This window comes from Myotis nattereri (genome assembly GCF_964212035.1).
Source record: "Myotis nattereri genome assembly, chromosome: 2".
Classification (NCBI taxonomy): domain Eukaryota; kingdom Metazoa; phylum Chordata; class Mammalia; order Chiroptera; family Vespertilionidae; genus Myotis; species Myotis nattereri.
The window spans coordinates 194565249-194591270 of record NC_138076.1 but is presented as its reverse complement, the minus strand read 5'-3'; the positions used below and the strand labels follow the sequence as shown (position 1 = coordinate 194591270).

The window sequence follows — 26022 nt, the reverse complement described above, 5'->3', positions numbered from 1 at the left end:
ACCGCTTCCTCCTCTGGAGGCTTTTGGTTTCTCACATACCTGCCCAGCTCCCCCTCTGCTCCCCACACCACCCCCTGGCAACATCTCAGGGTGGTTGTTTTTTGGGGGGGGGAGGCCAGTAGGATTCTGGCCATCCCTCCAGCCCGCCCCCAACAGACAGACTCCACATCCACAGGCGGAGGCCCCGCCCCGCGGGAACCCCACCCCGGCCCACCTCCGCGCCCCGCGCCTCTCCGGCCCCTCCCGCCCGGCCTCCCCCCGCCGCGCGCCCTCCCCTCGCTCTCATCCTCCTATCCCCACCTCTCCAACCTCCGCTTTCATCCTCCTCCCGGCTCCTCTCCTCCCCGCTCCCGCCGGCCCCACCCCTGGGAAGCCCCTCCCGTCGGGCAGCGCCGCCTTTATAAGCAGTTTCCCTGCCCGGGGGCGGCAGCGGCTGGTCGGTGGCAGCTCTGCGGGTGCGGGGGCGGCGAGGACCCAGCGACCGCGGCCGGAGCGCGCCAGCCACCGCCCGCACCGCCCTTCCGCCCGCTCTCCGGACGGCGCAGCCCTGCGGGTCTCCGCTCCGGACCCACCCCCGCCCCACCCCGCGCGCCTCTGCCGCCTCTTCCAGAGCCCCAGCCCGCCGAGCGGCCGCCGCCGCCGCTGCCGCTGCCGCTGTCGCCGCCGCCACCGCGCCAGGTTCCGGCCGCGGCCACCCTCCGCCGTCCAGGGCCCCTCCGTCCCGACCCCGGGACCCCGGCTCCCCGCCAGCCCCGGCCCCGGCACCATGTCGGAGAAGAGCGTGGAGGCAGCGGCCGAGTTGAGCGCCAAGGTACGGGCGGGGACGGCCGCCATCCGGACCCGCGCGACCCCCGGACTCGGCGCGGCCACGCGCCCCTGGCCGCCCCCGACGGCCCCACGCTGCCCGGGCGCCGGAGCCCGGCCGACCCTTCTCCGCCCTCCCCCCACGCTCCCGGCCTGGCGCTGCCTCCCCGGCGCGGCGTGCTGCCCGCCAGCGCCCTCTAGCTTCCCGGCCCGCTCGGGCCCAGGCGCCGTCTCCACCCCTCCGGCCCGGCCCGCACGCCCTGGCCCCGGCCCCGGCCCGTTCCGTTCCCGTCCGAGCCCTGCACGCGCGGCCCACTCCGCCCGCTCCCTCCCCGCGCCCCGGCCCCGGCCCCTCGGGGTGTAAATTGACTTCACCTCCTGGGCTGCGCGGCGTGAGACCCTCCGGTGTAAACAGGACTCTCCCCGGAGGCCGCCCCTCGGCCCCTCCCCTCGAGGCCGCCTGCCGCCTGCTCCTCTCCTTGCACCGCCACTGCCTCTATTTTCTCGTTTCCCTCCGATCTTGCCGGCTGCATCCTTTCCTTTGCCCGTGGCCGTCAGCTGTCTTTTCTCTCCGTAGCACCTTTTCAGCCCCCCCCCCCCCCCCACACACACCTGATAAAGAACCCTGAGTCCCTAAAAACCACAAGCGGGATAGGAATAGCCTTCGAAAAAGCCTCTGCTCAGCATTGCACCGCCTTGCATGAAGCCATCCTTGCTCTGTCAGCTCCCTTCCCCGGCCCATCCGTTTGCCCTTGCCTCGCTTCCAGCCTTTCATTTCTCCAGGGAACTTGCTGAGGATTGCTTTGGGCAGTTAATTCGGCCAGGGCTTGGGGGCTGGGAGCCCGACCTTGGGAGTGGAGGGTGGCCGAGGAAGTCATGGGGGCCTCCTGATGGCCTGTGAAGCGAGAAGGAGGGACCCCGTGGGATTACAGGCCGTGGAAGAGGGGGGCTGTGTGCGAGATCTGGCAAGGTGTGGTGGCACGTGATTTCACTGAGTAGGTGTCTTTGTATGTCTGAAATGCAGCGAGTGTGTGGGACTGCCTGTGTCAGTTACATGTGTGCGTGTGGAGGCCTGGAGCCGTGTTGCTGGTTCGTGCGTGCCCAGGACGCCACCGTGCTCTGGTGCTGTCTGTCTCAGGAGGGTGCCAGAAGACCCAGACACAGGCCGTGTGTCCTGAGTTGCGGCGGGGCTCCTCTGAAGCTGTGTGTGTGTGAACTGGTGTCAGCCCATGTCAGCGTGTGCCTGTGTTGAGTAAATGGGCCAGAGGGCTGCTTAGCACAGACCTGGGTCATACCCTCCTGGAAAGGGGATCATGGAAGGACAGTGACCAGAAGGACAGAGCAGGGAGGAGAGGGCCCGGCCCCTTGGACTTTGGTCTCGTAATGTCCCTCCCCCCTTAAGCCCAGATGGGAAACTCAGGCCAGGGGCACACAGACTTGGTGCTGGGGCCCAGAGAGAAGCTCATGAGCCCGGGGTGGCTCTCCAGGCCCAGGATGGAGGAGCAAGCCCACCACATAGTAGAAACACCATACTGCCCTGGCCGGGCAGCCCAGTTGGTTAGAGCGTGCCAAGGTTTGATCCCTGGTCGGGACACATCCAAGAATTAACCAAATGAATGCATAAATAAGTGGAACAACAAATCAATGTCTCTCTCGCTCATCAAAAATGAGTTTGAAAAAAAGAAAGAAATGCCATACCGACCATGTGGCAAAGAAATGAGGACAGCCAAGTGACATGAGGAAACCTAGCTGGAGTGAGAGGGTCAAGCATTCTCCCTTCCCTGAAAGGGAGAAGGGAATTGAGTGTCCCTCCAGGCCAACCACTGACACCAGCCCACACCCCCTCCTATCCCAGTTCAGCTCCAGAAAGGACACACCCTCTCAGGGTGATCTACTCACACAGAAAACTTCCATCCACACGGAATCAGATACACAGAGTTGCACACCAATGCCAGATCTGATCATAAGGAGACACTCGTTCAGGGCCTGCCAAGGGTGGGGTGGGAAGAGGAGGAATCAAAATTGGAAGGGCAGGTGTGTCTAGAGAAGGGGGACTCTCAGGAGCATCTCCCTCTGCCGCATCAGAAAAGGACATTAGGGTGTGCCTGCTAAGATCTTGGGGTGAAGAAGAGGGGCAGTGCAGGGGGGGGGGTGTCCTCTAGACATGTACTTTCCCCATCTGTATTTCTGTCCCACCCCAGACACAGAACTTGTCTCATTTCATCTCCATGTCCCACATTCTCCCATGTTTGTTTTATCCTACTTGACCTACATCCCCTGGAAGCAGTTATTTCTACCCTCCTGCCACACCGTGCACACTCCAGAGGGAGGTGGAAACTACTTGAACTTTTTTTTTCCCCCAGAGAGGGGAGTGGGAAAAAGTGAGAGGGGGTGCCAGGAATTGGGCTAGAGTGCTCTCCCTATTCCTGTGGTGTTTGCCCAAGTAGGAGCCTGAGGATTCTGGGGACAGACACACAGACAGGGAAACAAGGCTTTGGTAGCTGGGGGGAAGCTGGGAGGGATGCCCAGGAAAGTGTACCAGGAAAAGGCCCTAGGGGTAGACAAAAGGCAGAGCTGGGCAGGCAGTGGGAGGGGGTGGGGCATCAGGGCTGTGAGCAGATGGAGGGGATTTGCTTTGCTGAGCTGAACTCTGCAGCCAGTGAGGTTGGGAAGAACTTGATGGGGATGGTGAGCAGTTACCTTGGCCACCTAGTTCTCTTTCCTCATCACTTTTCATCTCCTCTGAGACTGGGGAAGAAAGTGTCTGATCTCAGCCCTGTTGTGGCCTTTAGGCCCCTGCGACCTCTGTTCTGACTCTAAACTGCTGTCACTACCTTCTCTATTTCACATTCTCCTCTAAGCTCACTGCAGAGGGAGAACCAGGGCTGGAGGGACTTCAGGGCTGCAGATGCTTTCTGGTGAGAGAAAGGTGACCTCTTTCTCTCTTGCAGGACCTGAAGGAGAAGAAAGAGAAGGTGGAGGAGAAGGCGAGCCGGAAAGAGCGGAAGAAAGAAGTGGTGGAGGTGCTGAGGGTCAGGGTTGGGGGTTGTGCCCACCTTGCCCCACCCTTCCGGTCCTCCCAGTGCCCCTGGCCGCTGGTGGTGATGGTGTGGGAGGCAAACAGCCAGCCTGACACTGCTCTCTCCTCTGATCCCCAAAGGAGGAGGAGAATGGAGCTGAGGAGGAGGAAGAAGAAACCGCTGAGGATGGAGAGGAGGAGGATGAAGGAGAAGAAGAAGGTGGGGAGGGGCAAGGAACAGAGTCAGGGTGGGCTTGAAGACCTGATGTAGGGCTGAGGGCGACCACTGGGGCCTGCTGGGGCTCCCTGCCTCCCCAATGACCCATTTCTGGCTCCTCAGATGAGGAAGAAGAAGATGATGACGACGAGGGGCCCGCGCTGAAGAGAGCTGCTGAAGAGGAGGTTTGGGCTGGGTTGTGGGGCCTGAGGGGCTGTCAGGGATGCAGCAGGGGCTGGGAGCCCTTTGGATTTGGATCCAGAACCCTGTGGTGCATGGGCGGGTGCTGGAGTAGGGCAGGGACAGGGAAGTCCCTCTCCCATTTACCTGCTCTTTCCCTCTCCACAGGATGAAGCTGATCCCAAGCGGCAGAAGACAGAAAATGGGGCATCGGCATGAGCCCCCTGCCAGTGGGCTGGGGAAGGAGGCCCCTCAAGGCCTGGAGATGGGGGCAGGAACAGTTCAGTGCAGCCACTCTTCACCTGATTCCTTGCTCTGGGCCCTGCATCAGAGCTGCCACCCTCTTTCTCCCCAGCCTTCTCATGTCCACCTCTCCAGACACTGCCCTTCCATCCTCACTCTGCCATTGTTCCACCTCCTGACCTGTTCCATCTGAGCTCCCCAGCTGGTCCCCAATTGCTCCCTTTCCCTCTTCTTTCTCTCTTCCTCACTCCCCCCCCCCCCCCTCCGATAGCTTCTCCTTCGGAACCTCTGCATCCTAGCCTTCTGTCCTGCCCATCCCTACCCTGCCTGATCCCTGGGTCTCCTTCAGATCCCCTTCTCTCAGACAGCGCCAGGCCGGGGTGGGGCCAGGGTTGGGACCAAGCCCCACAGCTGCCCCCCTCTCCTCCCCTTTTTGTATAATTTAATAAAGAAATGGTCGCGCTTCTGTTTTTAACCTGTCTCCTGCTTTCCCAGGGCAGAGGGAGGAGGGTGGCTATGTCACAGTCTGTTAGAACCGCTCCCTTCTATTAAAAAGTGCCCTCCTGTTACCCACCATTAAAGAAGACAAGGTCAGCACTTTCAGGGTGGGCACGGAGGACGGCTTCTTTGAGAACTGACTGTTGTCCTGATTTTGGATTCTTGGGGAATTCCTCCCCAGCAATACACGCGCACTTCCCTGCTAGCCCACACCAGGTCTAGACACTGCTGAGCCCAGTGGAAAGCTACCAGCCTTATTGTGCTGAACCAGGCAGAGACAGCCTCAGAAACAGGAAGTCCCACCCCTGCAGTGGGAGAAGGCTGGAGGCCTGGGTCTCAACTTCCTGGGACCTGGAGCGAGTGAGTTGCCTCTGCCTGGCACTGAGGTGTGAGTACCTGGCTAAGTAGAGAACTCCAGGGCCTCTTGTACCCAGGCTGGCGGCAAGTTCTTGGCCCCCACCCTCCATCACTCCCTGCTGGGCTCCTCAGGCTGGTACAGGTGGGAAGCAAGGGTTTCAACCTTCCCTAGTACTTCTGCCTCAGTTTTTCTCGAGTTTGGTCTCTGTTGCAGGATTTGTGCGTTTTGCCATATCACCCTTGCCAATCTAGAACCTCTAGGTTGGGAGCAGGGGTCTGAGCTGGGGCAGGTGCGTGTGACTTATTAACACCACCAACTTGTTAAAGACCACCCACACTTCACCTGCGGTCAGGACTACACGCAGCTTTTGTCTTCATACTCCGTAACTGACCTTGCCACATTAGTTCGTCTCTGAGCCCGCCTCAGTTTCCTCATCTGTACAATGGGGATAACAAGGTTTCATGAGTTGCTGTATGTAGTGTCCAAAACTGCCTAGCTCATGCTGAAAGCTCATCGCTATTTGGGCTTGAGGCACCCTTTTCCAGGCCTATCATCTTTTAAGGTCCCATAAGTCATCCTGTCTACCTTATTCCCAAGAATGATTGGGTGGGTGGGGGAGGCAGGTCTAGAGCGGTAATGAAGTTCTGCAAGGTTAAAGGAGTGAGGGAGGGGATGAGTACCAAAGGAAGGGCTGGCCAGGAAGAAAGTGTGGCTGTTGGAACTGACGGGGAAACGGTTGACAGCTTGTGGAGAAGGGCAGAAGGTCCTGGGAAAGGGAATAGTCAGGGGGGTGGGGGAGGGTGGAGGAGGTGGTGGGGACACCCAGGACTGAGGAAATAAACAAGGGGAGCGCCAGCCACACAGGGGTGGAGGGTAGTGCTGCTGGGAATCAACCCCCTCAGACTTTCCACTGCGAAGCGAAACCGTGAGCCCTGGGGCGTGTGGGGGGGCAACGCAGAGGGGAAGTGGGGAAGGTGAAGGGAAGGCAGAAGGACAGGGGCAAGGGCCCTGGGAACAGACGGGCCTCCCAGCTCAAGACATCCACCTTGCCTCTGCTCTGCTCTCTGCCACTGCCCTGCCCCATTACCTAGGACTCCCGCCCACCCCACCCCCTACCTTTCTCCCTCCCCTCCCCAGCCCGTGGCTGCCTGACCTGGCCAGCTTTCCTCTGGATTCCAGCCTCTGGTCATTGGTTCCTCCCCTCTCCCTCCAGGCCTCTGTCCCTGTCCCTCTTCTCCTAGGTTCCTTTCCTCCACCCTCCACCTTGCAGAACCGCTCTTTTGTCAGGCTGTCTCTCCCTCCTTCTTGACCTCTTCCCTTTGGAGGGCTCCTCCCGGCCCAGACCTAAGGGGAGATGGGGGAAGCCCAGTTCCTGTTCTTGGTGCTTCTGCCCTTGCTGTGGGTGGCTCCAGGTAAGATGGGGATGATGCTGTGAGAGGGTTGACCCAGACCCGCAGGAGGGGGTCAGCAGGGATCTCCGGATGACTACACAGAAGCCAGGGTTCGTAGTTTGGGTGGATTTCTCTCAAGCCTTGCTTGGGGGCAGTCCTTCAGCCCCAAAGCCTCTCATCAGGCTCCCTCTTGGCAGGAAAAGGGCAGAACCCTGGTCTTCCTCAGGCTCCTTCTTTACTCCTAAGTCTCTTGGCTCATGGTCCCTCCCTTTGGCCTCTCTTTTCCTCCCCAGTGGAGGCACCAGGGCCCCGGACAGAGGTCCCGGAGGTGTGGGCCCAGGAGGGGGCTCCTGCCCAGCTCCCCTGCAGCCCAACAATCCCCCTCGAGGATCTCAGCCTTCGAATAGGAGGGGTTACCTGGCAGCATCTACCAGACAGGTATGCACCCCAAACTTGGGCAGCAGAACTCCCAAATCCAAGGTCCAAGCCGGCCCTCGGTTCCCTGCCGGGAGCTGTCAGACCCTCTGAAGCCAGTGGCCTGCCTCCCCGGCCACCATGCACCCTGGGCCCTTCCTCATCCAGGCAGCCGGTAGGTTGCCAGCAGGGGATGGCGCTGGCCCAGTGCGAGGGCGGACACGGGGGGCGTTAATGGTCAAGAGATCTGCCCTTTGGGCGGGCTTCCTTATCCTCAGAGTGCGGCGGGACTGCATCTCTCTCGAGACTTCTTTCCCTTTAACGTCTCCATCTCTCCCTCCCGCTCCCAGCCCGCCCCCAGCCCGGAGCGGCCCCTACACGGTGCTGAGGCTGGCGCCCGGGGGCCTGCGCAGCGGGCGGCCGCCCCTGCAGCCCCGCGTGCAGCTGGAAGAGCGGGGCCTCCGGCGCGGCGACTTCTCGCTTTGGCTGCGCCCGGCCCGACGCGCGGACGCGGGCCAGTACCGCGCCGCCGTGAACCTCCGGGACCGGGACCGCGCCCTCACCTGCCGCCTCCATCTGCGCGTGGGCCAGGCCTCCAGTAGGTGGGGGCGGGGCGAGGGGCGCCGGGCTGGGAGGAGGGCGCCCAGTTCCAGACGCCGCCGTCCGGAGGCAGGAAGGGCTGGGCCGAGGCTGCGCTTCTAAGGATGCGCCCTGGGCCCTGCCGGCGAGCCCCCAGAAGGGCAGCGGAAGAGGGTGGGGAACCAGATCGCGAAGTGGAAGGTGCCCCCAGAAAAGCACGTGTGGGGGAGGAGGGCTCTTTGGAGAGATTATATCACCCCTTGCGCTCCCCTTCCCCCACCCGCCGTGGGAGTGCCAGGGTGGAGGAGGGGAGGCACCCCTGGGGAGGGTGGGGGGGAGGGAGGGTGCCGGCCTAGAGTGATTCATTTCAGACATCTGTGGCTCAGGAGGTGGGCTGAGTGGGGATCCTCGGGCAAGGAAGGCCTGGTGAAAGGGAAGACCAAGCCAAGCACACTTGGAGGCTGGAGACTCTGGGCATCCATTTTAAGCACTTCCAGGTGCCAGGCACTGAGCTGGGAGCGGGGAGCGCGAGGGGAGAAGACAAAGAAATTTACATGGTGGTGCCTAGAGCTCCCAGCCTAGTTGGCCTGCTGTGTTGGGAAAGTGTTTGCCGTGGGCTGATCCACCCTTCCAACCTTCTTTATCCCTGTGCAGTGACCGCCAGTCCCCAGGGGCCTCTCAGGACCTCGGATTGGGTCGTCCTGAACTGCTCCTTCAGCCGCCCTGACTTCCCGGCCTCTGTGCGGTGGTTCCGGGGCCCAGGCAGAGTCCCTGTTCAGAAGTCTCCCCATCACCACTTAGATGGGAGCTTCCTCTTCCTGCCCAAAGTCAGCCCCGTAGACTCTGGGCTCTGGGGCTGCATCCTCACCTACAGAGATGGCTTCAGTGTCTCCAGCACCTACAACCTCACTGTTCTGGGTAACTCCTCCAGTCTGCCTTCACCCGTGACCACAATGCCTTGCTGCCCTCTTCTCATCTCCTCCTGACTTGCGGGTCCCCACAGTAGGTCCTCAGCAGCTTACACCACCTGTGATTATTCTGGGCCTCACTGTCCAGTTTCTTCCTTTCTCCTGTTGCGGCCTTTCAGCTGCCTTCTCCCATTGCGGACTTTCCTTGGGCCACCCAGCCACAATGGCCAGCCTTTGGTTTCCTGCTGGCCCACTCCCAACCCGGGTTTCTGAGCCTCTTTGGTTCTTCCACCTTATTCTACTCCTTAGCCCTCTTCAGAGCCGGACCACCTCCTTCGCTCCTGCACTTTTCTGCCTCTCTTCCGTTCAGATCCAGTGTCCCAGCCCCTCTGCCACCTCCCCCTCTCTGCTTTAACGTTGGGTTTCCTTTTCTCTCCAGATCTGGAGCCTCCAGTCCCTCTGACAGTGTACGCAGGAGCAGGTTCCCGGGTGGAGCTGCCCTGCCCTCTGCCTCCTGGTGTAGGCACCCAGTCTTTTCTCACTGCCAAGTGGGCCCCTCCTGGGGGAGGCCCTGACCTGCTGGTGACTGGAGACAATGGCAACTTTACCCTTCAACTGGAGGCTGTGAGCCAGGCCCAGGCTGGGACCTACACCTGCCGCATCCATCTGCAGGGGCAGCAGCTCATTTCCACCGTCACTTTGGCAGTCATCACAGGTCAGGCCTGCGTGGGAAAGGAGTAGCTCCCAACCCAGAGGAGCTGGACAGGGAGGGATGCCTGGCCAGGCAAATACTGGCAAAGCCACCTCATGATGCCAGGCCATGGGCACAATTTCCAGAGGCTGCCCCTCGAGGCCTCTTCTTTTCTCGCCCCCACATATAAAAACTGAAACTAAAAATCTCCCCTGAGTCACTAGATGCATGTTCCACTCTTCTCTAAGGGGATCCCCTGCTCTGAATTGGGGGGTGGGGTCTGAGAAGTTAGAAGGAGAAGTAGCAAAAGTTTGAATGGTTCCAAAGGGGTGGACTATATTTCTAGAATCCTTGTCCCACTTTGGGGCCAGGGCTTGGGTTAAAGTTGCAGGAAGTGGCCTGGATTTGGGAGGAGTTAATACATCAGTTCCTTGGTCAGCAAATATTTACTGATCATGAGCTTTTCAAGACAGTGTAAAACAAACCCATTAAAAAACAAACAAACAAACAAACAAAACCCTCAAAATGTGTTGATTGATTGGTTATTCAATCAATTACCAGTGGTGGTTACTTGACTGTGTCTGCAGTACTAACCTGTGGAAACTAAATAATAGCAGCACATAGTAGGTGCTTAATGAATATAGTTGAATGAATAAGTGACTATGCTAGCAAATAATACATCCCCCGTCTGCCAGTGCTGAATTTCCATATACTTCCTGGAAATTTCTACCTAGATCTCAGCCTCACTCTGAACCCCATCTTTTCCTCATGCTAAGTCTTGCTGACTTAGCCTTTCAGTCAGTAACGCCATCTGCATCCCACTCACCCTGAAACCTGGCTTTCTCCTTCCCTCATGTCCAGCCAGTTGCCAAAGCCTACCAATTCTTTCTGCCTAAGGTTTTCTTGAGGGCCCGTTGTTTTGTGTCAGTTTCCCATGCTATCTCATGACAATTCAACGGGAAATGCTTTCTAGAGGAGGAACATTCCCTAAGTCACACCCCGGGGAAGTGTCAGACTCAGGGTCTGTACTCAGGTGTCTGTGACACCAAATCTTCAGGTGCCTGTGCACTATTTGTCTCCTCCTACTCACCCTGTCTCTCACCGTTGAGCTTTGAGATGCTCTGTCTCTAGGTCAGTTGGTCAGTTCACCCTTCTCCAAACATCCAGGAAGTGGGCAAGTTCATTCAGGGGGCACCTCAAGGCAGGGGCACGGATGGGTGATTCAAATTATGAAAGCAGGAACAGTGCAAAGTATATTGGGGGCCAACTCACCTAGCAGATATTGAGGGTTTGAGCATTTGAGTGGTAGTAATGTAAAAGAGTCTGAAATAATATTCGTTATGGGATCCTTCTGGCCCAGTTTGAGTTTGAACAGTCCCCTGAAGGCAACAGGGAGCCTGGGAAGTTTTTGAGCAGCGGAGTGATCTGACCAGAACTTTGTCTTCATAAGATTACTTTGGCCATGACCCTGGTCTCCTCCCCTCAGCCTCACCCAATCAGAGCCCAGGGGAGTGCAGTGTGCCTGAAACTTGGGAGTTGATCCTATGGTGTCAGGTAAGGGGGCTGGGGACTCAAAAGATCTCTTCCCTCTAATGTTTTCAGTGACTCCCAAATCCTCCGGGTTACCTGGAAACCTGAGAAAACTTCTTTGTGAGGTGACGCCGGCATCTGGACAGGAGCGCTTTGTGTGGCGCCCCCGGGACAAGTCTTCGAGGAGTTCCCCAGGACCCTTGCTGGAGGTGCAGGAGGCCAGCCTCCTCTCCCAGGCCTGGCAGTGCCATCTGTACAGTGGGGAGAGGCTTCTCGGAACAGCGGTCTACTTCACAGAGCTGCCTGGCCCAGGTCTGAGACCCCGCAACACGGGGTCCCCAACTCCAGACCAGTCATCTTTTTTTTTTTTTTAAATATATTTTATTTTATACAGAGAGAAAGGGAGAGGGATAGAGAGTTAGAAATATAGATGAGAGAGAAACATCGATCAGCTGCCTCCTGCACACCTCCTACTGGAGATGTGCCCGCAACCAAGGTACATGCCCTTGACCGGAATCGAACCTGGGACCCTTCAGTCCGCAGGCCAACGCTTTATCCACTGAACCAAACCGGTTAGGGCCAGACCAGTCATCTTGATCCCACTTGCAGACCTCCTCCCCACCCCTCCCAGCTCTTTCTTTTCCAATCAGGGCCCTGACTTCCAGCTCTTGTCTAGTCCTGACCCTCTCCTGCCAGTAATTAGTTGAATGATCCTGGACGAGTCCCTTAAACTCTTTGGGCCTCATGGTCTGTGTCTGTGAAATATGAGGATGTGGCCAAATGTCCTTTCAGTCGTGACTCTGTGCCCAATCCTGTACTTCTCCTTAGGTGCCCAGCGTTCCGAGAGAGCCCCAGGAGCCCTGAAGACAGGCCACCTCCCTCTCCTTATCGCCTTCGGTGTCCTCCTCCTGCTCCTTTTGGCGACTGGAGCCTTTGGCTTTCACCTTTGGAGAAGACCGGTGAGCCAGGGACTCCCCTCCGTTGCCACTGGTTTCCCTTCTCCCCAGTCCTCCATGCTGTCTGGCACCACCTCCTCAGCAAAAGTGACTAAGGTGGGGCCTGAAGTTGACTTTACAACCCCTTCTTCATAGGCCTCTGCACTCCAGGGACCCCTTGTGCCTGAAGAATGCAGGGGAGGCTTGAAGGGGCCAAGAAAAGGCCTGGGACCACATGGCGAGGGCAGGGGCGGAAAAAGAACAGATGGACCCAGTAGCCTCCTTACTCCCTTTCTTTTCGTCCTTTTCTTTCTCTCACCCTCCATGTCTTCCCACAGTGGCGGCCAAGAAGATTCTCTGCTTTAGAGCATGGGATTCACCCACCTCAGGCTCAGAGCAAGATAGGGGATCTGGAGCAAGAACCAGAGCCGGAGCTGGAGCCACAGCCACAGCCACAGCCACAGCCACAGCCACAGCCACAGCAGCCCTGACCTGGAGCTGGGGCAGCCAGTGGATCTCCGTAGCTCAGTACAAATAAACTCCCATCAGCAGCAAGCCTGAGTCTGGCTCCTTCTTGTCGAGTGAAGAGTCTTGTCTCTCCCCAACCTCTGGGGGCTCCCTTCTCCCACTCCAGCCTTTCAACCTAATCTTCCCCCCTCCCCCCTCCCCGTCAGGCTCTCTTATCTTCTCCTTTCTGTTCCTGGCTTCTCAGTGATTCCTTTCTCCTTAGTCTCTTTCTTACTATCTCTTATGGGGAGTGATTTTTCTAAAGCTCCAAAAGCCCTCACCCCTTACCCCGACAGCCCTTCCCTGTCCTTTGGCTATGGTGCTGGCTGCCCTGGTTTCCTTTATATTTTCATTCCTCTGGCCCACCCCACCCCATCCACATTCCGCTCCATTCAGCACCGTCCTTGTCTCTCTGGTTGTAGTGGGTGCGTGTATACACACACACGCACACACACACACACACGCGCACACACACACACACACATATACACACATACACACACACACAAACATATACATATATACACACATACACACACGCACACATATACATATGTATAGACACATACACACACAAACATATACACACACATACACACGCACATACGCGCACACACACGCACATACATACACACATGCACACATACATAGACACACACATATACACACACATACACACACGCACATACACACACGCACACACACGCACACACATATATACACATACACACACATATATATATACACGCACACACACACACACACACACACACACACACACACACACGGAACAGCCCTGCCCTGTTGAATCCTCCTGGAGATCAAGTCTTGCAACCTTTCTGTGCGGGCTGCTGGGGTTCCTGTCTGCTTCTGCCCCACCCCCATGTTCCTCAGCTCCTGGGGCCGCATCTGTTCCTAGGCATGAGGGCACACTGCCACCCAGTGGTCACTGTCTCACACCACTGGGGGTTACTGGGTAGGCTGGGCACGTGGGAGATTAGCAGTGCAGTGGACAGGCAGCTGGTGTCCCCACATGTAGGCACCGCCTTTGTGGGGTGCCCTTGCTATGGTCTGCATATGAGGGTGCACCCAGCAGCTGTCACATGCTCTATGCACCCACCAGGAGAAGGACTGAACAATACATGCCTCAGGATACATAGCCCTGGACCTGCGAGGTTAAGATCCAAGTCTGACAAAGGAGAGTGTTGTGAACAAAGGCCCCACGTGGGGACAAGAGCAGCCAGCGAGGCAGCTGGCCGCTGCTGCAGCTTTGGGAGTCAGGAGCCCTGGCTTCTGACCCCAGCTGTGCTGACATGACCAGAGTTGATCTCCCTGAGCCTCAGTTTCCTCACCTATTAAATGGGATAGTAATAACCCACCAGAATGGGCTGTTGTGAGTATTGGATAGCAAAAGGGCTTAACTGTGCTGTGCTCCACGCATGCGATGTGCTGGTCTGATCAGCCCTTTGTGAAGGAGGAAGCAGGCCTGCTCTGGTCATGCCAGGAGTGATAGAGACGACCCACCCGCCTGCCTGCCCGCCCTGTCTGTCTGTCCCTCTCAGAGAGAACATTCATGAATGCTGGTCGTGGTGTTAGAGCACACACACAGCCTCAGCCCACAGCACCCCCACAGCGACCTAGACCTCTGCCTGCAATGTGGGCCACGCTCTGGACTTTGGCCGCAGACAGCTGTCGGGGAACTTTACCCTGGGCAGGAGGGAAAAAATATTGAAAGAGAGTGGGAGCAAGACTGCAGCAGCAGGACCCCTTGTTTCAGTGGGGCAGGGGTTTCCTGGAAATTTTTGTGGGTGGCATTTTTCCTTTTGACTCGGTAACATCCTATGCCCTTTGGGCTTCTGAAAGCAGTCATCGAGGATTCACCAGTGTGAATCTGGGGGGGACTTCCCCTTGTTCCTGCACAAAGGGAGCAGGGGGGGCGGGACAGCGGCAGAGCGATGGGCCACCTGTTCACCCACGAAGGAAGTGAAGAGCAGAGAAAACGGAAGGAAGAGAGGGCATGGGGCTTGTGCTTACCGTGATCCTTTTATTAATTTTCACCCCCTTCCCTATGAGATCTCTCTTAGGGGGTGACGAACCCTGCCCCTCCCCTCTCCCCTCAAAGCTCTAGCAAGATAACCTCCAGCCCATTTTGTGTTGTCTTTGTCCTTCCAGGGAGCAGGGTTAATTCATCCCGCGCCTTCCGGCTTCTCTGTGAACCGAACCAGTATTCCTGGTTGGGGACCTAGAGGGGAAGGGGCACCAAGGAGGCAGGCAGCTCAGCCCTAGCCAGGTAGCTCAGTTGGTTAGAGCATTGTCCTGATATACCAAGGTTGCAGGTTTGATCCTGGGTCAGGGCACATATAAGGAGCAACCAATGAATGCATAAATGGATGAATAAGTGGAACAACAAATCAATCTCTCTCTCTCTCTTTTCCCCTTCACTCCTCCTCCTCTCTCTCAAATCAGTAAATACATTTTTTTTTTTTAAAAAAAAAAGGAGGCAGGAAGCTCAGTGGGGCCTGTGGAAGGTGGGAGAGGGATCATTTCAGGTCCTTGTTTTTTGTGTGTGTTTTTTAAAATATATTTTTATTTCAGAGAGGAAGAGAGAGATAGAAATATCAATAATGATAGAAAAGCATTGATTGGCTGCCTCCTGCACACCCCCGACTGGGGATCAAGCCCACAACCCAGGCATGTGCCCCTGACTGGAATCAAACTCAGGCCTCTACAGTCTGTAGGCCAATGCTCTGTCCACTGATCCAAACTGGCTAGGGCTTGGGTCCTTGTTAAAAAGGAAGGGATGCAGCCCTGGCCGGGTTTGGCTCAGTGGTTAGAGTGTTGGCCCGCAGACCAAAGGGCTGGGGTTCGATTCCCAGTCAACAGCATGTACCTCGGTTTGAGTTTGTACCTTGGTTCCCAGCTCAATCTCAGACCCTGGAATGCAGGAGGCAACCAGTCGATGTTTCTCCCGCGCCCCCCCCCCCCCCCCCGCATCCCTTCCACTCTGTCTGAAGATCAACGGAAAAAATATCCTTGGGTGAGAATTAAAAAAAGAAAAGGGGGTGGGGAAGTATTAAGTACCTATCGCCGCATAACAGATCACCCCAAAACTCAGTCACTTACCCAGTAAGCACTGTCTCACCCGCTCAGGAACCAGGAGCAGCTGAACTGAGTAGCTCTGGGTGAGGCTCTCTTGTGAGGTTGCTGCCAAGATGTGGGTCAGAGCTGAGTCACCTGAAGGCGTGACTGAAGGGCCTGCTTCTAAGAAGGACCCTCAGGTGACTGCTGGCCAGAGGGGTTAGTTCTGCCGACGTGGGCGGCCTCTTAGTGGCTTCCCCCAGAGGGAGGGAGTGGCCAAAACAAAAGCTACCATGTCTTTATAACCTAACCTGGAGAGTGGCTACCTTCCCTCCGGCCTCATTCTATTGGCCACACCGGCCAATGCTAGTGCAGTGTGGGAGGGGACAGCACAGGGTGGGAACTGAAGGAGACAGGAATCTCTGGGGGTCCATCTGGCATCACCTGGGCTATCGTAGGGGGAACAGTGCCTGAAAGAGAGCTAGGCTATGAGAGGGGGAGCGCTATCTCTGAGTGCCTCCCCTCTCCCCACAGCCCCGCGTGACCTGACAGCCTCCCCCATTGTCCACTGTCCAGAAATTCTGGAAGCCAAATGAGGCCCAGAGCCTTGCCAAGTCAAGTGTGTCAAGCAAGAGGCCATGCTGTGCTCATCCAGACCCGCGGTCACCTTGGCCAGATGTCCCCCTCTCCTGACCTTGGTCTTCTTTTTAAGAATTCTATATGGCCCTAGCCAGTTTGACTCAGTGGATAGAGTGTCGGCCTGCGGACTGAGGTCCCAGGTTCAATTCTGGTCAGGGGCACATGCCTAGGTTGTGGGCTCAATCCCCAGTGAGGGGCATGCAGGAGGCAGCCAATCGATCGGTGATTCTCTCTCATCATTGATGTTTCTATCTCTCTCTCCCTCTCCTTTCCTCTCTGAAATCAATAAAAATATATTCAATAAAAGAGGACATATTTAGGTTAAAAGATAGTATGATATAGAATTCTTTTTTAAAAATAAGAAAATGGGGGATTGAGCTAACAACCTGGGTATGTGCCCTGACCAGAATCAAACCATGACCTCCTGGTTTATAGTTCAATGCTCAACCAGTGAGTTGCCACGCCAGTTGGGGTTCCTTAAAAAAATTAAAAAATATATATGTAATATATATATATATATATATATATATATATATATATATATATATATTGAGTGGTCAGGTTCTTATGACCACCTGATGTTTGTAGGCAAATTAGCTGTATACTGCATCGTATGGGATATGGGAAGCCGAAGGCCTGTTCGAACACCTTTGCTGTATGCAGTTACCAAGATAAATCATCTCCAATTTGCACAGGAACACAAGGATTGGACAGTCGAGCATTGGAAAAAAGTCATGTGGTCCGATGAATCACATTTCCAGTTGCATCATGCAGATGGCAGAGTGAGAATTTGGCGGAAACAGCATGAAAGCATGCACCCCACATGCCTGAGTACAACCCTTCAAGCTGGTGAGGGCAGTGTTATGGTTTGGGGCATGTTTTCCTGGCATGATTTGGGCCCTTTAATTCGTGTGGAACAACACCTGAATAGCACAACATACCTAAGTGTCGTTGCTGATCAAGTTCATCCTGTCATGTAGATGGCATATCCCAATGGAGATGGCTTCTTCCAACAAGACAATGTGCCATGCCACGGTGCTTGTATTGTGCAGGAGTGGTTTCAAGAACATGAGGGAGACTTTACCTTGCTTAGGTGTCCCCCACAATCACCAGATCTCAACCCAATTGAGCATTTGTGGGATGAAGTTAAAAGAGCCATCAGGCAGCTGGTTCCGCAACCATCAAATCTCACAGAACTGGACAGTGCTATTCACCAGGCATGGTGTCAGATTCCTCGCATCACCTTTCAACATCTCGTGGAGTCACTGCCAAGAAGAATTGCCGCAGTATTGAAGGCAAAGGGTGGCCCAACGAAGTACTGATGGGGTGGTCATAATAATCTGGCCACTCAGTGTATATATACACTACATATATATTTACATATTTATTTATATATATTTTATTTTATTGATTTCAGAGAGGAAGGGAGAGAGAGATAGAAACATCAATGATGATGACAGAGAATCATTGATTGGCTGCCTCCTGCACACCCCCAACTGGGGATGAGCCTGCAACCCATGCCCAGCAGGTCTTCTTCTTTTTTAAAAAAAATATATTTTATTGATTTTTTACAGAGGGGAAGGGAGAGGGATAGAGAGTTAGAAACATTGATGAGAGAGAAACATCGATCAGCTGCCTCCCGCACACTCCCTACTGGGGATGTGCCCGCAACCAACGTACATGCCCTTGACCGGAATCGAAGCTGGGACCCTTCAGTCCGCAGGCCGATGCTCTATCCACTGAGCCAAACCGGTTAGGGAAAGGTCTTCTTATCTTTAAGGTGCAGGGCAGGCCCAGAAAGTTCCCTGCTCCACCTCCCCCACCAGGCAGAGGTGCATCCCACAAAGGAGGTAAGCAAGGAGCTTAGGTTTCCTTGCTTGGGCCCACCCCAAGATGGAGGTCCCCCTTTGAAGGGAATGGGGTTGGGTGGGGATGGGTTCAGTCTGCTTTACTCTGCGGCTGACAGTTTATCCAAAGGGCTGCAGGTGCCAGCTGGCTGAGCCCAGGCTGGGCTCTGAAATTTGCCTGCTCATAGCTCCCATGGGGTGCGGGAGGCCCAGGAGCCACCCTCTGAGAGTTGCAGAAGGTGGCCAAGGAGCTAGGAAGAATGTGGCCAGGGTGGAGGTGGGTCAGCCCTGGGAGACTCTACTTCCCAGACCACCTCTGTGGCCCCTCCCCCACGCCCCCAACTCCAAGCCTGCCCCCAACCCCCTTTGCAGAGGGTGTCAGTGCAGCTGCAGATGTTTCTGGTAAGGAGGCCACCACAGGACTGCACCTGGGGCTTCCAACTTCCCTTCCTCAGCTTCCACGGGCAGCCCTACCCCTTCTCCAATAGCCCGGCCTCCCTCCGACACTGTCAGCCTAGCTTCTGTCTTCCCTCTGCTTCCCCTCTCTTTCTCCCCACTTGACCTCTTCCCCTTCCTCCAGCCTGAAGACAGAATCCATGCAGCAAAAATAGTGCTCTACCAGGAACAGGAGACTTCTGGAAATCGCCATGCTCAGTGCGTACAGTCCTACCATGGGCTTAACTGCATTTCTTCTTCTATAAAACGAGGATGATAATACCTACCAAAAAGGTTTGGCAAGTGCTTATGTATGTGGAAGTGCTTTGAAATGGAAAATCACTGTATATATGTGAGGCACAGTGGCCGATGCTAAGCCTCCGGAGCCCCAGATGAGGTTGTCAGCCTCATATCCCTCACTGCACTGCCTTCCTTAATGGAGAGGAGAGGCAGTCGGGGGCGGGGGGGGGGGGTGACAATCCAAGCATTGGGTCCAGGCAGAAGTTCAAATCCCAGTTCCACCGGTTATGGTTACTAGCTCTGTGACCTTCAGCAATTTTCTTAAACTCTTTGAGCCTCAGTTTCCTCGTCTGTATGGTCCGGAAAATAATCCGTGTGTCCTCTCATTGTTGTGAGGATTAAATAAAATACACAGCCATATAGAGCACACAGCTGTTAATGTTCATGTAAACTTGCTCTCTCTTCCTCTTTTCTTTTCCTCTTTGGAAATCCCAGCGGGACAGCCAGTCACGTTCTTGGAGCCTGTTGAGTCTGGGAATCCATCTTCATAGACATTCACAGGTCACTGACCCCAGAGTCGAATGGTGTTACCCAGTCCATCTGGTTCATCTGGTGCAATCCGTGGGCCCTAAGCTAGACCCAGCCTCTGGAATGCTTTGTTTGATTTATCCAGTGTTAGAACAAAACAAACAATTAGTTGTCAACATTAAAATTAGGAGATATTACATACATGTCTGGTTTCCCATCTTCTCTCAAAATTTGGGCAGAGCTGGCAACTCTGAGTTCACATTCTGGTACAACCTCTACTATCAACTCAGCTGGAGCTGTGTGGTTAGTGGCTGCCCCCATTCAATGAGGCAGGCACTCTCTAGTCCCCACCTCAGTCCTCACCTCTCCCTACAGTTCACTGCGGGTCTGCTTTTCTCATTTAGATTACCTAGCACAGTGGTCGGCAAACTCATTAGTCAACAGAGCCAAATATCAACAGTACAACGATTGAAATTTCTTTTGAGAGCCAAATTTTTTAAACTTAAACTATATAGATAGGTACATTGTTATTAACTTAATTAGGGTGCTCCTAAGACTTAGGAAGAGCCACACTCAAGGGGCCAAAGAGCCGCATGTGGCTCGCGAGCTGCAGTTTGCCGACCACGGACCTAGCAGGCTCCCTTAGGCATTGAAGTCTGTGATCCGACCTAGACTCTATCCATTCATCCATTCAAAAAGTATTCGGCAGTCAGGGGCTGGGGGAATAGAAAGTTAGTATTTCACAGGTACAGAATTTCAGTTGGGGAAGGTGAAAAAGTCGTGGAGATGGATGTTGGTGATGGTTGCACAACAATGTGAATGTGCTTAATGCTGCCGCACTGTACACTTAAAAAAGGGTAGAATGATAAATTTTACGGTGGTGCGTATATATTTTACCACAACTTAATATCAATTAATATCAATAAAATTTAATATATAAAAAAAGATTTGACAAGTATTAAGGATCTACGAGGCCCAAGGCACTCTGCTGGGTGCTAAGTAGACAGGCGTGGTCACCACTCTGGTCTGGGAGACAGACAGACACTACACAATCGATAACTTCATCATCATTACACTTGGACACGTGCTCCAGGGGAGAAGCAGCAGAGGGTACCCGGAGATCTTACTGTAAGCGACTCTGGCTTCAGCTGAGGAGCTTGAGTAGCCTTCTCGGGCTATGAGGAGGGGTCCTGGGCAGAGAGAGGACGGTGCAGCCCAAATCTAGCCCCTGCGGTAAGATGTGGAGCCCCTTCACCTCCCTTATCTCCGAGCCACCTGCCACCAGACTTCTTTCAGCTGAGAAAGCAACCTCAGCCTCAAAAAAGCTTCCATTATGTTGACTTTTCTTTCATTTGCGGCAGAGCCCCGTGCTTACCGATACACACTCCCCACGGAAGCCTTCCTCAGGCTCCCGGCTGAAACCAAGTTCCCGATGATAAGCTCTTCCAGCACTCTGTGCTTCTTCCTCGCAGCACTTGTCTAATCGTAATGAAATGATTGGACGTGTAGTGTCTACCTCACAGGCTAGAGCAAGGACCATGCCTAGCTTACCTGACATCCCCAGCACCTGGGGTCTGGTAGACACTTAACACTTGTTGAATACATGAATGAATGGAGGAACTGACTAGATCAGGGGTTATAAACTCAAGAGCCTATAGGCGCCTGCTAGGTCATGTACATGAGAAAGCAGGTGGGAGAGTGTTTGCATTCCAGCCTGCAGTAAGGGATGAAGGCCCGAGGAAGGATTCACTTCATCCTCTGAAGGACATATGTCCTCCCTTGAAGGATGCTCCGTAGAAGGTGCGGTGCACCTGACATTTTCTCTTACATCCATTAACTAACATGGTCATTTAGCCACATTCAGCTGCAAAGGGAGCTGGGAAGTATAACTTAAATCTGGGCAGCCCTGAGCACTGCTAAAAATTGAGGGCATTACTAAGGAAGAAAAAACTCTGGGGACAATGAAGGTCTGTGCAGAGACATAGTTAAGATCTGAAGAATGAATAAACATTTTCTAGATTAGTGGTTCTCAAAGTGTGGCCCACAGGGTTCCCTGAGACCTTGTCAGGGGGTTCTCGAGGTCCAGTTATTTTCATAAAAATAAGACGAAGTTATCTGCATGTTGAGATTGCAACGATGTTGCAAAAGCTACCAGGGATAGACTGCCTGCTGCCTTAGCACAAATCAAGGCAGTGGAGCCAAACCATACTATAGTCATTGTATTCTTCACCGCCAGGCACTTGCAGAAAAAAAGAAAAGAAAAAGGAAAAAAGTGCCAGTTTCACTTAAGAATGTCCTTGATGAAGCAGTAAATATTAATTTTATTAAAGTTCAACCCTTGAGTGCATTGTTATGGAATGAGATGTAGCACTTCTCATTAATTATGAAATGAGAGATGAGGGGAGCTCTTCTGCTGCAGATGCAGCACAATGATGGACTCCAGTGGAAACACTGCGTTCATTGTTGGAGTTGCAAGCGGAACTAGCCACTTTGTTTTTTCTCATAGTAGGGGCATGGCATGACGATATGAGCATATTTATTTATTTATTTTATTTTTTTTAAAATATATTTTATTGATTTTTTACAGAGAGGAAGGGAGAGAGATAGAGAGTTAGAAACATCGATGAAAGAGAAACATCGATCAGCTGCCTCCTGCACATCTCCCACTGGGGATGTGCCCGCAACCCAGGTACATGCCCTTGACCGGAATCGAACCTGGGACCTTTCAGTCCGCAGGCCGACGCTCTATCCACTGAGCCAAACCGGTTTCGGCAATATGAGCATATTTAAATTCAGGCTGCTGAGCAGAGGATGACCTGGAGGAAGAAGAATGGCGGGACCAGGAGACCAGTGAAAAGGCAGGTGCGATCCCCAGGCCAGGGATGATGCTGGCACCTTGGATGGGAATGGTGGCAGGGGGCAGAGTGACCTGGACAGACTCCAGAGCTATTTAGAAGGCAGCATCCATGAGAACTGGTAACTGAACACGTGGGGAGGGGGGCTGGGTGGAGCCAAAGATGATACCCAGCTTATCTGGCGTGAGCAGCTCGGTGGATGGTGAAGCCCTCACTGAGTGGGAGGTTCAAAGAAGGAGGATGGAAGGTTGTAAAAAACAATAAATGAAGCCACTTTATTTAAACAATAAACACCTGTATTACATGAGCTACGATAGGAGGAAGGATTTATTTGCTGCTCCCGGCCTTGCTTTTCCTCAGCTGGAACCCCAGCTCCTGGCCCTCCAGCACAGAGCCTTCTGAGCCTGGTCTTGGAGCCCTGTGTGCAGGCGCTTGCCTGCTGGAACTAGACGACGGATGATTCTGGCATTCTTTTACCTTTCCCCATATTTCTCCTGAATTTTCTCTGATCGTTTTTTGTTTAAATGGTCTTCCTCCTCAGGAACCCGCTTGGCCCCCTTGTTTTGGCCCAGGGGCAGTGCCTAGCGGGATTGTACCCCTGTCGTGTGGGGTGCTGTAATGAGCACCGTGCGGCTCTTTACTGGGGTCTTGGTGCGACCGGTTTGCTGCTGGATGTGTGGTAGACAGCACCAGTAATCCTTGTTTTGGGGGCACAACACTCCCAGCCCCAGGAGACGTTGGCCACGCCAGCCTCAAGGTGCAGCACTTCTTGCTGCCTCCGCGCACACAGACTGTGTGTATGCGAGGGGGGGGGGGGGGTTGGAGGGGGAGGCATGTTAGTGTTGGCAGCAGGGCGGCCCAGCTCATCTTTTCACTTCTTGTGGCGGGGCTTCCTCTTGCCCCCGGTCTTGTGTTGCTTGGGCCAGTGGTCCCAAGAGATGTCCATGGCTCAATGATGGCTGAGAACTAAATGGAGCCACTTTAAAACGCAGCCAGAGTTGCCGTGCCAGAGGAATGGTGGAACTGTGCCCGTCTTATGCCTCAAACCTTTGGAATGTTAAAACAGGGCAAGATAACCTTTAAATATATATATATATATATATATATATATATATATATATATATATATATTTCAGAGAGGAAAGAAGAGGGAGAGAGAGACAGAAATACCACTGATGCAAGAGAATCACTGATTGGCTGCCTTCTGCAGGCCCCACGCCTGGACACACAGGCAACAAGTTCGTGACATGACACACTCTGGGCTCCCTCCTAGCTCTGCTTAACTTTTTCCTTTGACATCTGCATTTTCACTTTGACATCTTCCCCTACAGGCAGAGGGTGGGGACCCCAGCCCCAGGCAGTGACGTTGGGGGCCGGCCCAGGTCTGGGGTGTGGAGTCTCTCTACCCAGCTGGCTTCCTGTCTCTTCACTTAAGTGCGTCTCTGCAGGAGTAACAAGCACTCTCCCCAGCGGGGTCGAGGTGGCAGAGCTCCCAGCCCTCACATAGGCACACCTGTAGGGGAGCGAGACTCAGAGGGGACTAAAGACACAGGCCCAGAGGTAAGATGGGCAGACAGCTTCATACCTTTCTGCGGGTCGGGAAGGGGAGGCGAGCTCCGGGAAGGGGAGCAGAGCGCGGCGGCAGATACGTTGGGATGTGCTGGACTCCCAGCTCTCCCACCGCAGGTCGGGCCACCTTCTCTTGCGTTTCATGAGCAGCCATCTCCCACTGGATCTGTGAGCTTCAAGAGGGACTATGCCAAACCCTCTCGGCATCCCCACCAGCCCAGCCCAGGGCCCGGGCCAGGGGCCAGAAGGTGCTCTCAGAGGGGGGTGGGCTCAGCCTGCAAAGTCAGAGAAGACCCGGGGACTTGAGGCCACCACAGGCTGAGAAAAGCAGTGGAAGGCAACTAACTATGGAGAGAGGAGAAGACGAAGAGGGGGAGAGAGCGAAAAGAGAAAAAAGAGGGAAGGGGGAGGGGGAAAGGGAGAGAAAGAATATATTAAGGAAGGAGGGGAGGAGGCCTATAAAAAACAAATGAGAAGGGGAAACAAAGGGAAAAGCAATAAAAAATAATAATAGGAGAAGTGGAATCCAGTCTAGAGGCAATTCTCCCAAAATCAATTTTCCCAGTGACACCATCACCAAGAAGTCACACCAGAAATCACACTGGCGGCATTTCGGACGGAAGCCGCACGATCGACGCAGCCTGTTAATCGTCTTTTCTGTTTATATGTATTTGATATGTTTGTCTACTTGTGTGCGTTTTTTAGGACGTCTTGCACAATATGTCTAAAGACTTCCCCTTTAACTAGCTTTAAAATGATGAGTGAAACGGAAAGGTTAAAATTCTCAAAAAGGATTGACTTTGAGCTCTACGTGTCACATGCCAGAAAGAGGATAGAGACGCATTTTTAGGCAAATCCATCATGGGAGATATTGGCTCTAAGAGAATCGGTTCTAGGTGTCTTAGCTGCTCCGACAAAGCAGGCTACGGGGCTAAGGAGGGATGCGCAGCCCCGCCCTGCCCCAGGCTTGGCCGAGTGTGGGGGGCCCTGGGGAGGTGAGACCCCTCAGGACAGGACGCCTTGTCCAACCCACAGCCTCAGGCCTTCTCTCCCCCAAGACCTCCTGGGCTCTGCCCTGTGCCCGGGGCGCCCTCCGCCTCCCCTTCTGAGACTGGACAGGGCCTCCTGGGACAGTCGGGTTCCTCCCCATAGAAAAGCCCCTTCTCCCCAATTCAGAGGCTTCGCTCTGGGTGGATACCTGCACCTGGATGCCCTGCTCCGCGGGGCGCACGTTCAAGAGCTCGAGGCTGCGAGCAGGACCTGACGGGGACGATCGATCACCACCTTTTCGTGTTGTGACAAATAATTTTGGGGCCCTTTCCACAAAATGGCCGCCTCGGCCTCCCTCCGCTGAGAGGTTTCCGAGAGGACGGGCCAGAAATCACTCGCCGGCTGGTCTCCCTCCCTGGGGGTGAGGACACTTTATCCGGAAGAGGTCAGCCTCAGAGTAAAAGCTGCCCCGCCGCTGGTTCCAGGAGGAGCCTCTGGGCCCCGGGGCCTCCCCTGGCCACGGTGGGAGCAGGTGGCCCACCCGCCAGGGAGCTGGGGAGCCCCAGGGCCTCGCCCAGTGTGGACACTGAGTGAAAGCCCGGGGCATGGAGGAACTCTGCTGAGGTGGGTGCTGGGAGGAGGCAGGTGGGGCCTGGGTCTGTGAGGCTCTAAGGCTGATCTCTGTTCTGCACCTTTCGGGGGACAGGGGAAGGAGGGGGGCGCGGCTCCCCCACCGTGGGCGTCTGAGGCAAAGGAGAGGATGGCGGAGGTTGCAGCCACCGAACCACAGGGTCCCTCAGGGGGGTCGTGGCATCGAGGAAGGTTACACGACGCCAGTAAGCCGGGGAGAGGGTGTGCGGTGGGGGGCACATCCGTGGCTGGGCCAGCGGGGCTGCCTGGGGGCCGCGGGGAGGAGATGAAAGTGCCTGCGGGACCACAGACTGTCACTGTGGTGAGGCCGTGCCCTCTTCCTCTCCCCAGCCTCGCTCCTCGTCCCATCTCGGGGGGCCAGGCTGAGGGCAGCAGGAACCCCAAGGGCTCTGCGTGTGCGGTGCGTGTTGTGCTGCCGTGTTGGTCTCATCGCCCCCTGTTCTCTGTCTCCCTTTTGGTCGACTGCGCTGTGCACGGGCCTCGCCTCTCAGAATTTCTTCATCTCTCTCCCTCTGCCTCCACCTTGCTTGCACTCCCCTGGGCTTTGTGTGTGATCGTGGATTGTGCAGAGTGCAGCTGTGGCTTTAATGAGCTGCTCTGGGTCGCTCCTTACCTTCGGCTTCCCCTCCCATCCTCCCGCCATCAGCCCCTGGGGCGTCCATGTGTTTGTCCCAATCTGTGTTTTTCCCTTTGTCCACCCTGCAGCCATCCCCCTTGCATCCGCCCCTCCGCTCCAGGCTGTGCTCTGCGGGCTCCCTTCGGATCAAAGCTTGTTGAAGCCTGCATTCCTGCCAAAGGCCTGGATGCCTGTTTACGGGCAAGAAATGGAACTGGAGCTCGGTGGCAGCTGGAATGGGGAGAGACGAAAAAGGAGAGGCAAGGGGCACTCCACGCAAAACCAGGAGAGTCAGAACTG

At 54.9% G+C, this 26022-nt stretch overlaps 2 protein-coding genes across 3 annotated transcripts; both read left to right on the top strand.

The window, feature by feature from the left end:
- The first annotated feature begins 287 nt into the window (after nt 1-287).
- Nucleotides 288-4938, top strand: PTMS (parathymosin). Its single transcript, XM_081083192.1, has 5 exons — nt 288-811; nt 3756-3827; nt 3965-4043; nt 4164-4225; nt 4389-4938. Exons 1-5 carry the CDS (start codon nt 767-769, stop codon nt 4437-4439), a joined length of 309 nt encoding a protein of 102 aa, XP_080939318.1. The 5' UTR covers nt 288-766; the 3' UTR covers nt 4440-4938.
- A 1337-nt stretch (nt 4939-6275) lies between these two features.
- On the top strand, nt 6276-12316 carry LAG3 (lymphocyte activating 3). Of its 2 annotated transcripts, XM_081083190.1 has the most exons (8): nt 6276-6731; nt 7004-7148; nt 7475-7722; nt 8358-8621; nt 9051-9326; nt 10905-11144; nt 11661-11791; nt 12106-12316. In XM_081083190.1, exons 1-8 carry the CDS (start codon nt 6674-6676, stop codon nt 12256-12258), a joined length of 1515 nt encoding a protein of 504 aa, XP_080939316.1. In that variant the 5' UTR covers nt 6276-6673; the 3' UTR covers nt 12259-12316. The 2 variants fall into 2 exon arrangements, with proteins under 2 accessions (XP_080939316.1, XP_080939317.1); XM_081083191.1 differs by lacking the exon at nt 6276-6731 and having other exon boundaries at nt 7004-7299.
- The last annotated feature ends 13706 nt before the right edge of the window (nt 12317-26022 follow it).

Bases quoted from the DNA above. Each gene is read 5' to 3' on its own strand.
- LAG3 (XM_081083190.1), top strand. From the start codon at position 6,674: ATGGGGGAAGCCCAGTTCCTGTTCTTGGTGCTTCTGCCCTTGCTGTGG. The intron at 6,732-7,003 runs GTAAGATGGGGA...TTTCCTCCCCAG, and splicing joins CTTGCTGTGGGTGGCTCCAG to TGGAGGCACCAGGGCCCCGG. The intron at 11,145-11,660 runs GTCTGAGACCCC...ACTTCTCCTTAG, and splicing joins CACAGAGCTGCCTGGCCCAG to GTGCCCAGCGTTCCGAGAGA.
- PTMS (XM_081083192.1), top strand. From the start codon at position 767: ATGTCGGAGAAGAGCGTGGAGGCAGCGGCCGAGTTGAGCGCCAAG. The intron at 812-3,755 runs GTACGGGCGGGG...TCTCTCTTGCAG, and splicing joins CGGCCGAGTTGAGCGCCAAG to GACCTGAAGGAGAAGAAAGA. The intron at 4,044-4,163 runs GTGGGGAGGGGC...CTGGCTCCTCAG, and splicing joins GGATGAAGGAGAAGAAGAAG to ATGAGGAAGAAGAAGATGAT.